The sequence below is a fragment of the Ceratosolen solmsi genome, unplaced genomic scaffold (genome assembly GCF_000503995.2).
Source record: "Ceratosolen solmsi marchali unplaced genomic scaffold, CerSol_1.0 scaffold6, whole genome shotgun sequence".
In the NCBI taxonomy this organism is placed as follows: Eukaryota; Metazoa; Arthropoda; class Insecta; order Hymenoptera; family Agaonidae; genus Ceratosolen; species Ceratosolen solmsi.
Genome location: NW_011948414.1, coordinates 2,073,937 through 2,090,698, shown reverse-complemented (window position 1 = coordinate 2,090,698; position 16,762 = coordinate 2,073,937). Strand labels below are relative to the sequence as shown.

Sequence of the window (16,762 nt, the reverse complement as noted above, 5' to 3'; positions counted from 1 at the left end):
ATCAGCAGCAGCTGTACTCTCTGTATCCGAAGACCGCAGGACATCTTCAGAATTCCCAGATATACCTATTGATGTATGTATAGAGGATGATGGTAAATCGCCGAAGAGTCCTCGAGGAAAACTTCAAGCACAAACGTCAGAGGATTGGCCGTCGCCACCTAGTTCACCAATTTACGAAAAGACCGATGTTAGCCACGTACAGACTTTTTATATGGAAATAAAGCCGGAAGAAGCCGTAAAAGTTACTGTAACCGATAGTACGGAAACCGGAGATGGTCGACATACGCAAAATAGCGATTCGAGCGATGAAAATAGGACTTTACACGATGACTTGCAATCGACGCTTCTAGAAGACAATCAAAGTTCTTCGGCAACGATGGATGGAACGGTTAAAGTTGTTGTAAGGCCCCGTTCAAATTCCCATATAACAGGTTCTTCTCATAGTGAAGATACTTCAATGGGTTTGTCAATGTCCGAATGGTCGAGTTCAAATAATACCGTTCGACAATTCTGTCAATATTCTAGTACAAAATCAGACGATAATTCATTGGCAGAATTGGGTGCTTCTATCTCTGATTGGTCTGGTAGTACGACAATTATACCTCAACAATATTACGCATCTGTAAGTGGAGATAAAAGTCAGAGTGATACAACTACTTCAGAGAAAAGTGGAACAAGTATGAGACCAAATTCAAAGTGTCAAATTAAGGAATGTGAAAGTGTTTGTGGAACAAATGTAGAGTACGTTGATCGATCGTTAAATGAAAATTCTGACAAAGAAATTGATAAAACGATAGACGAATTCGATGAAGCTAGAAAATTTGTCGAGAGCCAGTTTGACGAAATGCAAAAAGAACAATTTGAGGACGATAATATCATTACAATACAGCAAATTTCAAATATCCCTCCACCTCGAATAACATTAAAAAATGAATACGACGAAGCAATTGAAGAAAATTTTGACGTTTTACCCGATATTATAGACCTACCAAAGTCCATACCCGAAGAAGATGAAGATCAAATATATGATAATGTACCAGCAATGCGATATTCTTGCGGCGATCAAATTCGTATGGAAGTAAGTCGAGGCGATAGTTCAGAAGATATGCACGAAGGATATGCTGGATTTTCATCAATTGCAAGAGGTAATGACGATGATTGGTCTTTCGAAGATAAGTGTTCAGCACTCAAGGATCCACTTATCAAACGTAAATTTGGTAAGGTCCGTTCTGATTTGGTTCAAGAATCGAAGCGCGCTAATACTAGATCAACCGAAAGACCTGTTATGGTGCCAATGAAAACAAAATCTACGCCTTACTATTCTACAACAAGTTTAAGCGGAGAGTCAACGACATCTAGTCCACCGATGCAAATAAAAGCTCAAATAAGAACGAAAACTTTACCTTACTCAACCGGCAGAAGTCCACAAAGCGAAGGCGATACTTCATCCAGTATGGATAGTCCAGGCCATACAACCGATAGAGCTCAAAGAGCTTTCAGACGAAAGAAACAACAAAGAAGACATCGAGTGGTTGTTGATTTGGAAATAAAAGATGGACAAATTATATCAAGCACTGATTCAAGTTTTGATGTTGCTACCATACCTCCCCCATTACTTCCAGAGCCAAGTATTGATATTGAAGATGACGATAATGACGAACTGTCTGAAACGAAGAATAAAAAAAAAATTGCTAAATAAATAATTTTATTGCAAGTAATTGAAAGGAATTGCGGTGTATATCATCGATATTAAAAGTAAACTCTAGAGAAAAAGATTTTGTTTGATATAAACAACGAACATATAACAGATTGTTCTGAAAATTGATATAATCGAATGAATTTTCGGGACAGTTGAACAAGAAATAAAATAAAAGTCAATCATATAATAATAAAAATTCTAAGTCAAATGCAATGCAAGTTAGGAATCTCCAACTAAAGGAATTGAATTGGAGTCGCATGGAATTGACTTAGATATTTACAAATATTGTAACAACTTTTCGAACACCATAATATACAAGCATACTGCAATCGATAAAACACTTAATTAATACTAATTGTGGTGCGTAACTTAATCATTTTTATTAAAATACATTAACGATGATCGGTTAATTAAAAATCCAAAAAAAAAAAAAAAAAAAAAAAAAAAAAAAAAAGTTAAGTATAAATATTTATCGTATTATTATTTATTACGTGTTTAGGCGGTGATTATAAAGCCACAATTAAGAAATCATCTTTCATAATTAGGTTTGATTTCCCTGACTGATTTAGTCGAGACAGAATTTTGTGTATCAAAATAAAAAGGGAATTGTTTTCAATAATAATGTGTTTACGAGAACGGCAATCATCGCTGAAAATCAATAAGAAGTTGAAAAATACAAAAAAATATGTTCACTTTGTGAACGAGCAATTTGTAACGTAGCTTTACAAGTATAACTTGGCCCTTATTCAATCGATCTCTGTATAATGTAATGAATAGAATAAATATTTTTTTTATGAAATGGACAAATTCGTGATAATAGATATCCAAACTGAATAAGTAAAATGATAAATAATATAACGAGCAATTTTTATCGAAACGAATTAAAAAGTTGTCAATCGGTTGTTACTGCCTTTATGAAAAAAATTTGACGAGCGATTTTATTGTATGTCCTCGTAAAACACGATATCGAAACAATTGAAATAACTTTTTACTGGGTTAAAGCCCTAATCACATTAATTTAAAATTATGTACCTAGTTTTTGTACCATTTTCAATCATCCACATTTTCTATATAAACAGATAAATAGCTAATTTAGATCCGTTTTTTCTATTTGCCAATGTGCATTCGAATTGAATGAAATGTAATTATATGAGAGAATGACATTTCTTTTACATAGAGGTATCGAGTAATTATATCGATGATAAATATTAACGGTGTTAAGCTTCTATTCGAGCTAAGTTGTTAGCCTGTTACGTAGACAAACTAAATAAATTATTTCATAGTAAAAGTTATTTAAATGACAATGAAAAAGAATAAAGAATAAACTAAGTTCATTGCAATAATTATATATAGTTTTATGATTAAAATAATATATTTTTTAATCTTCGTCGGAGCTTTTAATAGAATTGCAACGAAATGGATCGTTATTTTGATACAAAGTTGCGCTGGGTATCAATCAATTGACTATGGTATTCTTACAATTTATATTTATTAGTTGAAAAATTGTCGTTCCCAAGATGAATATCCATAATACATCGATCTAAATTCGTTGACGCAACCTCCAACGAGAGATTTGGTTGTTACTATATTGTTAATGTATCGTTATGAAATTTTTATGGTCTAATGATCTAAATTTTATTGTTACATAATGTATAATGTAATCAGATTTTTTAACATTTTTTTTTTTATTTTTTTTTTATAAAGCATGCGATTGGACTAACTTATGTTATATACCAAACATTTCGTTAACCAATCATCACTTAGGATATTAACTCTGTGATTTGCCGTTTTGTCTGATCTTGATCTACTATTAAACACCTATTATTCATACAATAATCGTGCGTATTAGAAGTGTTAGAGATGACGAATTAAGATTGTATTTTGACAGTGCTGTTAATTTATAGAATATATTGTAATTGTAAATTAAAGTGTGGTGGTTAGAATTAATTACTTTCGTTTGTTTAATGAATTGCATTAAGTAGCCTAGATTATAATATATGAGTCTAAACTCTGTTTTGTTTTTTTTTTTTTTTTTTTTATCATAGCCATGAATAAATGTAAAAGATATTTTCTAAAAATTAGCAGTGCTCTGTACTATGACAGCGATAGGTATAAACAATGTTTTATATCACTTTTGTTTTCATATTTTAATTTGTTGAAATTGTTTATCTTACTTACATTCTATCACATGACATCAATCCTTTCTTCGCTCATTGAATTTGACACTTTGGCTTTTTCAATCTACAAAAAACCCAAATTTCACTGAGTTTATTTAAAATCTCATCTATTACCATTTGTTTTATGAAAGTAAATAATCAATATTTATATCAAGGTGCATATTTTTAATTCGGCCAATCTATACTGCAGATATACCATTAGTTAGTATATATATATATATATATTAATATATATATATATATATATTAATATAAGCAAGTTAGTAAACTAACTAATGGTATATCTGCAGTATAGATTGGCCGAATTAAAAATATGCACCTTGATATAAATATTGATTATTTACTTTCATAAAACAAATGGTAATAGATGAAGTACATAAATTGAAATGGTTCATTTTATAAGCAGAATTAACATTGCATACGTCGTTTAATTGGCGAATTAATTATTTACAAATGACTGATAATTCAGTAATTAAAATTTATTAATAATTTTGACGTACTCACAGTATATATAGTATTTTAAAGATAACACTTACGCTTTAAATTTAGGAAAACAAGGTATTACTATCTAAAATCAAGTAAATATATTAAAACGAATTAATAGATAGCTCATTTCCTTTCATACCTATACTCATGACACTCAACATTTTTCCATTAAAGCCATACATCACTTGCACCATGTAAATTCTTGAATTTTAAAAATCAACTTCAAAATAATCATCTCCGCCATGTAATTGCATTAATTTTTTTTATATTGTATATTGTGGTTCATTTAGAAGTATTTAGAAGGTAATGTTATTATATTTTAATATTCGATCGGTCAAGTTTATCCACGGAAATATAAGCAATCATTAAACCAATTGAATTTCAAGCAATAAAATGTAATTTTTAAATAATTGAGAGGAAATTTTAAAGATTCTCTGCCGCGTTCCATATAAAATGAACTCCTTTTGATTGACGATTCGTATTTAATTTTTTTCACCACGTAATAAGTACTGTTTGTGCATAAGTAACAATAACAGATGCACAGTTTACATAAATCTCCTCGCACAAGCTTTATTTACTCAATCTCGTCTGCTTCACAAACGTCGAAAAAACGCAAAAATGAGCCAGACTCGTCGGCAAAGACTAAGGAAAGCTCAGTTAAGGACGAAGTGCTTCTTGACAGGTGGTGGTGATGGTGATTACAACTGTTGGAACTACCAGAATGGGTACGTGAATTCGCCGGCTTGGCACGTGCCTTACCGGGTGAACCAGGTGCGTAACGTAATGGTTCATGCGACGCCCCGCAACCTGACCAATCGCTTCTTACCGGTCACCACACCCATCTATCGACGATGAAGCGATTGATAATGGGGAAGTTGTAACTAAATGTACTCGACGAGCCGTGCCATGTTTGTCGACAATTTATGCGAACGACAAAAGCAACACCGGGATCATCTTTCGTCTTAGGCTATTCGAGGAACGCTAGTTGGCTGCAATTACTCTTGCAGCTCAAAACAGTGTCCTCCTTTTCGTTACTACATACTTATTATTTTATTTATTCACGAGAATATATTCACCAAGGCACACATTTTTGCTTGCCTACAAGCACTTTCACTAGATTATATATATGTGCGTGTGCGCGTGTGTGCGTGCGTGCGTGTGTGCGTGTGTGCGTGTGTAGGCATTATGACAATAAATCAGATCAGAATTTCGTAAAAGTTATTGTAACAAAATCGGTTATAATATTTTATTTTATTTTACTGATTCGTTAAATTCTGACAAAAACAAAAAAACAAAAGATCATATAATATCACATTAAATTTAGAGACTTAAACCTTCAAATTTACATTTTCCATTATTTTTCATCATATAATGAACTTCGATATAATCATTTTTCTCATTAAAAATGCAACTATTAATTTCTGTTCTGATTAATATCAGCTACTAAGTACGCACAAATGCAATATCATATAGAAAAATCAAAATGTTTTTGCACTTCACGCATCACACTTCAGTACATATATAAAATATCACAATTCATATAGATTACATATATTGTAGATCACGATAATCATTTCATATTTGTAGCATCAACACCCCACAATTATTCCTTTGTATGAGATTCTTATTGAAACGTGCAGTGATTGAGAATTTGTAAATAAGTCAGGTGGATTTCCCTAGTCCAATAATAATATCTTCGATTATTTAAGTCAAAAGCAATCTGTCAAACCCTGATTATTTAGTTCTTCTAATATTTAGAAATTAAATAGTCGACGTATTCATAGCTGCTCTGCATTATCATTGTAGCTGATCCATTGTTGACAATAATTATTTTTTTTTTAAATTATAGTTGTTTGCTTTATCAAATTCTTATTAGGTAGTTAGTATACTTTTCAAGTTGAGCTTTTTACTTTGTAGATTTCGTTTGTTAAATTAAATATCCTGTTTCGATGCACTTGAATTAGTAAATACTAAATTCTTGTTAACAATCAAGAATTATCATCATCCACTTCGTCAGGAGTTAGAATTTGCAACATAAATTGCCTTTTACACATCTCAAATACTTTAAAATTTGTATAATTAAATATAGTTCATGCTATATAATTATATAGTTCACGGTTTATATAATAGTTTACAATCATTTATTATAGATTTCTTAAAAACTATAATTCATGTACAATTTATTTCGAAGTAGCTCATTCTTTCATCAGTACTTTCATGTTCTCATAACACAAATGCCATCCCATTCAAGTAAAGTAATGTAATTTAACGTGTATTAAATACCCCAAATTTCATTGAAATGACTGAAGCATTATGTGATTATCCTATATTAACAACTTTTATACCCAAATCGTATACTTCTTATTCATAAATATGTGTATCTGTGAACCATTACGTAACGACCCTTCTTTAATAATCCGCGTTAATAAGTATAAATTCCTGAAATCAAGATAAAATACATATATTACGTCGATATAAAAAAAAATTTACCAGTTACATTATTAAATACTTAAATTAAAAAAAAAATTTTCAGGAGTTTTTTGCTTTTTGACGACATTATAAATCACCGATCACTGACAATTGTCATGATTTATTCCTTTATGCTTTCAAGTTTACTTTATATATGAATCAGATCTCATTATTGAGAAATTTATATTCAACTAATTATTTATATCTCAGTGTAAATCATTTGTAAAAAATATGCCTTAACTGATTTTTTCTTTTTCATTCATTATTCATTCTTCTTTTTTTTTTGTTTATTTTTTATTTTTTTTTAACTTTTAAGAAAATGTTTGCATGCAAATAATATTTATTTGTATTTCAAATGACATAATATCATGTCTGACTAAAGAAAATGAATCGTTTCTAATGCTATCATTGATAGTATTTAATTATTAATGATTGTATACATTATATAATATAAGTTTTAAATAAATCAACTATTTATTTTAATGTTATTTGTGATCATATATATATATATATATATATATATATATATATATATATATATACATATATATATACATATATATGATCATAAATCACACTAATTATTTTTACAATTTTTAAACAAATTTTAATCGTATTTTAATTTAGAATTGTATATGAACACACAATTTGGAATTTCAAGTTGAATTTGATTTCATATTTAAAAACTGTTGAAATTAGTTATATTTAATGAAACGTTGTGTCAACAAATTTAAGTTTTTAAAATTCTTAAAATTTTGTTTATTTTAAAATTTTTTTAATCTAATACGAGATACAAGTTCCGTGAAATATAATACATCCATAGACATTCTATTTCTCGTATTAAATTTCTATATATATATATATATTTCATAATCCTGTTTTTGTTTTCATCCATTTTTCAGATATATTTTAATGATCTATATCATTTAAATTTATAATTAGAATTAACAATGTATACAAAACTTATTTGATCGATTGAGTTATTTGCTCAAAAGCTAATAAGAGTAAATATGTAAATCACTGCATGTTAGGCATGATTTAATTATACAAATGAAAATCTGCTCAAATGAGTTTTCATTATTGAAAGTTCTCTTAAAACTGCCTAAGCGCAAGCCTATTATTGATATTCATCTTTAAATATTTGTTTAAAAATAAGAAGAAAAAAAGGCTGAATAAGAGAACCTTCAAAAAATGAATTGTTACCTAGTATAACTAATTTATTTAAGACGTGACTGACTACAAACTATTACCATTATCATTCTGTATCAAAGTTAGAATTATGTATCTCTTTTATAAAACATAATTATAATGAGTAATCTTTCAGTACCTCGCATCTTCCAAACAGCAAAAGACCTCGGAATGGCTCGAAGAGCAGGTCACATATTTCCATTTTATTCAAATTTTTAACATTGTGTTAGAAATAATAAATCATTTAAAAGAATTGTATACTGCCTGCTTTCTCAATAATACATAGGTACATTTACCGATTGGCAGATTATATTTGAAAAATTTATTGTAAATAATTTGTAATCACGTTTCTACGTAACGAGACTGGTTCTAATTATAAAGACTAACTTTTCTAAATGGAATTCATGGTAAGAAATAAATATTACTCGTCAATGACTAATAAAAAGTCCATTTATATAAAATTATTGAAAAATTGTGTATTTTGGCAGAACAAAAATACTCTAATTTAAGATCAATATATATTTAAAGTGATCTTGCATTAGAGATTTTCTCAAATGGGCATGACTGTATGAGCGTTGAGTAGTGCGATAGTCATTTATATGTCAGAAAATTAATAAAAACAAAAAAAATAATGCCGAAAACGTAAGAATTCAAGTAGAGCAGCCGAAGCAACATGAAAATGAAAAAAAGTGTATACATAGAGATTATGAATATACGGTATATTTACAGGTATATTATATTTGTTGCCATGAAATATTTCGTTTCAATTCGTGTAGTTTTGAAAAATGAAAAAAAAAAATAATGAATCGATTCAATTATCATTGAAAGATTGGATTAATGGCGTCATAATTGTTACAATTCTATATTATGTCCTCTTATGCACGTGTGGTTTTTTCTAAAAAACATTTAAATGATTGGAAAGAAGGAGCGGCATACATTTCGTTTAGGACAATGAAAAAAGAATACCAATTAAATTCGTAGGGCATCTATTGTACATTAATTATTGATACCTTTACTTAATATACTTATGATACAATAATAAATTATATAAAAGTCAATTTCATAGGCGTGTCCATAATGTGATTTTTTTAAAATATTTATTTCCTGTTTTAACTGTATTATCTTTTTTTTCAATTACTATTTTATACTTTATTATAAAACTTTCCGTTCTCCGTATTTGATTGTAAGATTTAATTGTAAAATCCTTAAAAATATTGTTCTTTATTTTTTATATAATTTTTATGACTCTACAACTAATCAAAATTTTTGCTTATCTGAATTTGGTTTTTTACATTTATGAAAAATTCTATTAAAGTTTGAATATAAGTATTTAATACATCTTAATTTTGTCCTTGAAAATTTATAATTGCTGTATTAGAAATATTTTCAAATATAAATACAAAAAATAAAATAGTATTAATATCTGTGGAATAAAATTTTTCAATAATATGACGTTACTTTAAATAGGCATTTTGTAAATAGATTCTCTAAATATTATTTGTTTTCATTCTTATTTTATCACTAATTTATATTGTATTTTTATTTTATTTAAAGTTATAATCCATTTTCTTTCTTCTTATTCAAATTTTGTTTGTCGTTTGTATTTCGTATCTTTTATCGCACTCCTGGAATTGTTGGTCGACTGGATGACAATGCCACGTGTGAGTAAATCCCAAAGAAACAAAACCTTTTATTCGCTGTGAACTTTTTTTATGTCTTCTTAAGTGTTTACTTTTTTATCAAGATTCGACTAAAATTTATCGTGTAGTTCGTAATAATTATGTGGTATAATATCTAGTTGCATTTTTGAACATAAATTACACATTTATTGAGTTTTAATTTACGTTATTTTTTTTTTGCTTTTCAGACCCAAGTATTTAGGTTTTTAATATAATACATAAAGGTATATATAATCAAATTTAACAACCGTTAAAAGAATATAAGACGTCAATACACATTTTTTTTATTCACAAAATTACAAATATTTTTATCTATATATATATATAATTATTTAGTTAGTATGCAGTAATAAATTATTTTCTTGAAATTAAACGTATTAACTATTGATTTCATATTATTTACAGAGCTAAGCTAAAAAATAATAAAAATTTACATTATGTTAATTAGTATTATCGAAAATTTTATTTTATCTTTTTTTATTAATATTGAATTATAACATACTAAATTTATGTTTAGGCTTAGCAATTATTATTTGATTTATTTAGTAGATTGCTCGTTTAAACCTAGATTTTCGGCATGAATTTAGTTGATAGTAATTTATTCATTGATGCTATATAGTTTACTGTATATATATATATATATATATATATATTACTCGTGTAATAAAATTCAAGAATTCCTTAACATAAAAATGGCTTAAATATAGGTATCAAAGAATTTAACATATACTTAAAATATCGTTTATTAATATTATTCTATAGCTTCGATTAAATTTGTATTTCATACTAAAGATACTGAAGATTCGTATAAATCGTGAATAGATTGAATCCATGATCTGATGAATATTAAGCGGGCGTTCATTAATATTCATTATGAAAATTATTATTTTAGAATTTGATAAGTATTCAAGAGCATGATTATTTGTGTATGGCTTATTCATATTCATTATGCGCCCTTTTATTTAAAATTATTTATAAAGTCATATTTTTATTTATTATTTATTGATATATCTATATATGTACATTATCCTCTATTTTTAGAAGATATTATTGCTAAATATTTATATTTTGCTAGTTTACTTAAAAATTTACATTTTTTTTTTAATGGGCTAAAATTATCCCGATCTAAAAATGATGATCGAAGTAAACTTTATTATATAAACATTTTAATATATTGAGTATATACATAATATTTATTAATAGTTTTAGTATGAAATAAAATATAAATACAGATTTAGATTTATTTCTTAAATATATATATATATATATTATTATCTGAACCGACAATCATTGAAAATTTATTAGTTTCCAGCTAATTAATTGAATGAATAAAATGCATAATATAAATGGTCTATAAATCGATTAAATAGTTTGTGAAATGAGATTTGGATACTTAAAGCCCCATCACTAGCCAAATTACAGCCTAATAAAAAATTTTTTTAAATACTTAAAACTGATTTTATAACGATATAAATATTACAGAAGATGCTGAAAGTGAGAAGCCTCATATTACTCAGAATCAGTCAGTCTACAAGGTTGAGAACAACAATTCATTGTACGCCCGTAGCACGCAGGAGAGACGAATGCCAAACGGCGGCTATCCTCAGGATATTGGCGAACTGAGCTCAGGAAAAATGTTGAGAAACGGTGACGTGGTGGAAGAAGTTGATGGAAGGAAAACGAAGAGGTGGCCCACGGACAAGGCTTACTTCATAGCCAAGGAGCTTCTCATGACAGAGAGGACGTACAAAAAGGACTTGGATGTTATTAACATTGTACGTAAACTGTTTTTGAATATGTAAATAAATCAATAATTTATCAATATGCACAAATGCGATAAAGTTTTAGTAAAATAATTTCATAAATAAAATTATTATGTTTTAAAACGGCATTAGTAAATATATGATTATTACAAGGATGCATTGTTAATTGTCACACTAAATTATAGAATGTTAATCGAGAACGTATATCTTCTATATTATTTTAAATAATTTATTTTTATATTAATATTCAGTCAACGAATTTACTAGATTTACAAATTATATTTAGTTTGGAAACTAAACGTCATTTTAAAAAGCAGAGAGTTAAATATCTATGAATGTATTAAATTATATATTAAACAATATATAAAAATAGACCATTTCTTATATGCTAAAAAAATAATTTACAAGTTAAGAAATAATTTGTATTTTAAAAATATTTATTATACTTTTATACTTTCAAATATTTTAAAATAAATTTATACTTTACAAAATTGTATTAAAGCTTTTAACTATTCTTAAACATTAGTATCAGTAATAAAAATTGCCTGAATATTAATAACAAGTATCAAAGAGAAGTATTTTTAATAATAAACTACAAGTGAATACTGTGAATGTTTCAAAATTATATCTTATGTATTAAATGAAAGATGAATTTAAAAATTTTTTGTATTTAATTGTAATTTTACTATTTTTATATGATCGAATATATCTTTTAATAGACATATAACTGCTTTATTATTATTTTTAACTAAGAAATTTTACTTATTTATAATGCGTCCCTTAATTTCATCGGAGTCACTGAAGTTAAAAAGTTTAGTATATATATTCAGAGCATCTATTGACTTTGAAAAAATTGGCAGTCATTATCTCTGTAAATCATGATCATTACGTTATTATTATTATTATTATTATTATTATATATATATATATATATATATATATGTTATATATTATACTAAAAGAATTATGCTTTAATCCGTAATATGCAAATTGAAATGTTTTTAATTAGTTATTATTTCCTTTGATTGCCATTAGATTAATCACATTTTTAAATATAAGATTCTAGTATTTTATTTGAAACCCACTTTAGATACTTTCATTAAAAACAAATAGAAAATATAATTTCAATGTAAATAACAGTTAATTATTATTAATGAGATATATCAATTCTGCGAAAGTCCAATCTAATCTACGTGTTTTAGTGGTTCAGAGAGGAGTTATCAAAGGAGTCGGAGAGCGAGGGTGATTCACTCGTTACTCTCATAGAGTTGCTCGCAGATGCCCACGGACCGTGCCTCCAGGAAATGGAGGTCAGGTTAGCGCGCTGGGAAAGTAACGCGCGCCATAACATCGGCGACTACCTTTACAATGCTTTGCTCAATGTCCTTCCGCTTTACGACCAGTACCTCGAGAACCTGATGCCGGTGCTAGAGAAGTTCGAGTATTCCATGCGTACCTCAAAACATTTTGACCAACTCTGCAGAGACTTCGAGCTGCAGAAGCATTGCTATCTGCCTCTGACAAGTTTTTTATTGAAACCCTTGCAACGTCTACTTCATTACAACAGTATTATCGATAGTAAGAATTGTATCGAATTAATAAAATCGTTACAACTATTTATTTTTGTTATTATTAAATATAAAGTTTTATTTTTAATTTGTATGCATGTACATATAATTTTTATTTATTTTTATACAATTTCCTTAAATCTAAGTTTTTAAAACCAAAATTATTTCTAATTTTTTTCAGATTCTTTATTTCTACTAATGTCATTAAATTTTATCAAATAAGAATCAATTGTATGTAAAAACTATTTATTTATACTTTCGATTTTATTAAAAAAGTTCAGTATTAAAAAGATAATCTCCACGACAATTTATTTTAATTGCACATTTAAAATTACTTAAATTTTATTTTTAATTTTTCTTTATTGTCAATGTGACGATTTCAAATATTTCACATAGCGGCGTTTACATTTCATTAGTTTATTACAATTACATTAATAAAATTTACAAAAATGTAAACAACGATTTTTCTTTTCGTAGGTTTATTAGATCATTATCCAAAGGATCACACAGACTTCGAAGACTGTTTGGCTGCGAGAGATAGATTAGGTGAAACATTGCTGGAAGGATTGACAGTTCTTAACCAAGCAGTAATTAGCTTTATTAATTATTTTCTATGATATCTTAATTAAATTTTTCATTGTTTTATAACTTTTATAAATCTTTAATAGGAAAATTTAGTCCAATTGTGCGAATTACAACGAGATATCAGTGGGTTTGATAACTTAGTACAAGAAGGTCGGAGGTTTATAAGACAAGGTTGCCTACAAAAATATAGTCGTAAAGGCTTCCAGCAAAGAATGTTTTTCTTAGTACGTATGCAGCGATAAATTTCGGTTTATTAAATTCTCAAAATTGAATCTAAATCATTAAATATTCGTTCTAGTTTTCCGACGTATTACTTTATACATTCCGATCTCAGCAACCTACACAATGCTTCAGGGTCCATGGACAATTGCCTTTAAAAAATATGAAAGTCCAAGAGAATGACAATAAAACTGGTACAGATTATGCTTTCATCATTCATGGCATTGGCAATCAGTAAGTATATTTATATATTATTAAAAAAAATTAAATTAATAATTGATACAAAATGTACAATATTATTTAAATCGAAATAATTAAAAAATATATACGTATAATAATATAAAATAAAATGTCTATAAAATGAATAATATTATTCTGTAATAAATATGAATTTATTATTTAATAAAAATATTGTTTTAAATGTTGTAAAGTTTTTATATTAATACATAAATTATTTTTAAGATCTTTGACGGTTGCTGCCTGCAGTGAAGAGGAAAAAGAAAGATGGTTAGAGGATCTCAATACGACAATTGCTCAAATTGATTCGGTTGAAGGGAAAATGCCATATTTAAATTTAAAAACTTGCAGTACGTTTTCACACATTTTACATTGCAGTTTTTATAATTAAAGAAATAGTAGTCTCGTGCTAACATTTAGTGAAACCCAATTTATTGTTAATTCTGATTAGTATATATAATGAAAAGTGAATACTTACCATATCATATTATATCTAAAAAACAAAACAAAAAATTAATTATTAATCTAATTATGTTTCTTTTCTCATCCTTGGATATTATATCCAATAAATACATAAAATAATCATGATTTTATATTTATTGAGTATAAAACAAAGTTAAATAATCCTGTGCGATATAAAAAGAAGTCATTGCAAATCAAATATATAAATTATAAAAAGAAGATGTGTAACTAATTTAAAATCATATTATAATGATTATATATTTTAAATTTTAACGATTCATTTACCGAACCCTATGCACAAGTTATATTAAATTATTATTTTTTAATTACATAACTTGTAAAGAAGTTTGAATAAATGTAATTACATTTTAGTCTTGGGATCTGTGGATGAAGTTGGAGATGGTGTTGGATGTGAAAGTGATCGTACTAGTTGCGGTGGAGCAAAAACATCTCAACGACGCAACACGACAGTTCATGGATGTTGGCATCGAAATACGAGTATTAGCTATAGTGATCAACTACGAGCATTTCAAGTAATTCAGCAATTATTTAAAAAATAATCTTTACAATATCCTTTTCTTATAATAAATATTAAGATTAAATACATTAAAAAAAGGTTTATATATATATATATATGTATATATATATATATATATATATATATATATATATATATATATATATATATATATATAACCACAATAATAACAAAGTTCATAATATATTAATTTCATATAGATAATATTTAAAGAATTTTAAAAAGTCTATTATATAATAGTATATTTTTCATTTAATTCAATTTTATTTATATGAAGAATAATACACTTATTAATATTTAGAACTGCTATGAATATGAATTGAATGAAAATAAAAAAATTATTATTAAAAAATAAAAAATCTCAATAGTGGATTTTAAAATTCACTAGGCTTTACATACACTTATATAAAATACACTTATACAGAATACACTTATATAAAATTATAACCTTTTGTATTGTTATTTAGAATCAGCTCAGTGGTTTTCTATTGCGCAAATTCAAAAACAGTAACGGATGGCAAAAACTATGGGTTGTATTCACCAACTTCTACCTATTTTTCTATAAATCGCATCAAGACAGCTTCCCTCTTGCAAGTTTACCTCTTTTGGGTTATATGGTGTCACAGCCATCGGATAAAGACGGTATCAACAAAGACTTCGTTTTTAAATTGCAGTTCAAGAATCATGTATATTTCTTCAGAGCGGAGAGTGATTATACGTTTGGAAGGTGCGTTATATTTAATTAACAAAACGAATTTAAATTTAAAGCATGTAACTGAATTTATTCGTAACGAATGATTTTTACAATAAGATTCATTAATTTGTTAAACAAACAAACAATCTTATACAAAGCTTAAGATATTTAAACTTTTTAAAGTTTAAAGATTTTATTTAAGAATTTTATATTAAATACTATATGCGACATTCAAGGAAAAATATTTTTAATTTTCAACAGTTTTCTTTGTACTGGATACTTTAATTTAACAATATTAATTTAAACTTATCATTGCAGATGGATGGAAGTCATTAAAAGTGCTACGCAACAAAGTCATACAACAACAAGCTACAGTTTTAAAGAGGAATATTAATTAATGTATGTGAGTGAAAAAAAAAAATTACAAATGTATGGTAACAGCTATTGCTTTACTTGGATTTTTCTAAATATGTGAGATTGTAGAGAAACTGTAATTAAGATATATGTTTAATTTATCATATTCTCAAATTTATTTTTTTAAAAATTTTTCCACGTATAAATTGAGAATTATTATCTTACATTAAAACTATCGATGAATAATATATAATTAGAAAAACTTTCAAAGTTTTTTCCAAATGTAAAATTTCTTGATAATGTAAACGAGCAGAAAAAATATTTGTCACGGCCTTATAAATCAATTTATTATAGAAAAATGAACACGGAATGCTATCCGCATTGTTATTCTTCAAAATTCTAAAAAAATGTTTTCATAATTTATTATTACATAAATATTTCAACAACTTAGAGATTATATATAATATTTTGTTATTCTACTAAAAAATTGTTTCTAATATTTTAAGAAATTTTTTCTAAATATTTTAATATCTAGCATTTAAAAAAAAAGTTCTATATTCTTTTTGATATTGTAAGAATTTGAATGTTGGAAGAATTACTAGAACTTGTGAGTCATAAACAAAATTAAATATTCAATCTTTTTG

The 16,762-nt window shown here is 26.7% G+C and overlaps 2 protein-coding genes across 2 annotated transcripts in view; both read left to right on the top strand.

Annotated features, from left to right (window-relative positions):
* LOC105368349 (uncharacterized) overlaps nt 1-1,862 on the top strand; it is a 38,665-nt gene extending 36,803 nt beyond the window's left edge. The window contains exon 12 of the mRNA XM_011507352.1: nt 1-1,862. This exon is cut by the window's left edge and continues 1,697 nt beyond it. Coding sequence (XP_011505654.1) covers nt 1-1,699 — 1,699 coding nt within the window. The 3' untranslated portion in view covers nt 1,700-1,862.
* A 9,315-nt stretch (nt 1,863-11,177) lies between these two features.
* LOC105367798 (FERM, RhoGEF and pleckstrin domain-containing protein 1-like) lies at nt 11,178-16,241 on the top strand. Its single transcript, XM_011506588.1, has 9 exons — nt 11,178-11,473; nt 12,664-13,039; nt 13,507-13,616; nt 13,698-13,838; nt 13,913-14,067; nt 14,296-14,420; nt 14,905-15,065; nt 15,538-15,797; nt 16,083-16,241. Exons 1-9 carry the CDS (start codon nt 11,282-11,284, stop codon nt 16,156-16,158), a joined length of 1,596 nt encoding a protein of 531 aa, XP_011504890.1. The 5' UTR covers nt 11,178-11,281; the 3' UTR covers nt 16,159-16,241.
* The last annotated feature ends 521 nt before the right edge of the window (nt 16,242-16,762 follow it).

Excerpts from the sequence above, each read along its gene's own strand:
- LOC105367798 (XM_011506588.1), top strand. The coding sequence starts at position 11,282 with ATGCCAAACGGCGGCTATCCTCAGGATATTGGCGAACTGAGCTCAGGA. Across the intron at positions 11,474-12,663 it reads ACTTGGATGTTATTAACATT|TGGTTCAGAGAGGAGTTATC; the intron begins GTACGTAAACTG and ends TACGTGTTTTAG. Across the intron at positions 14,421-14,904 it reads TTTAAATTTAAAAACTTGCA|TCTTGGGATCTGTGGATGAA; the intron begins GTACGTTTTCAC and ends ATTACATTTTAG.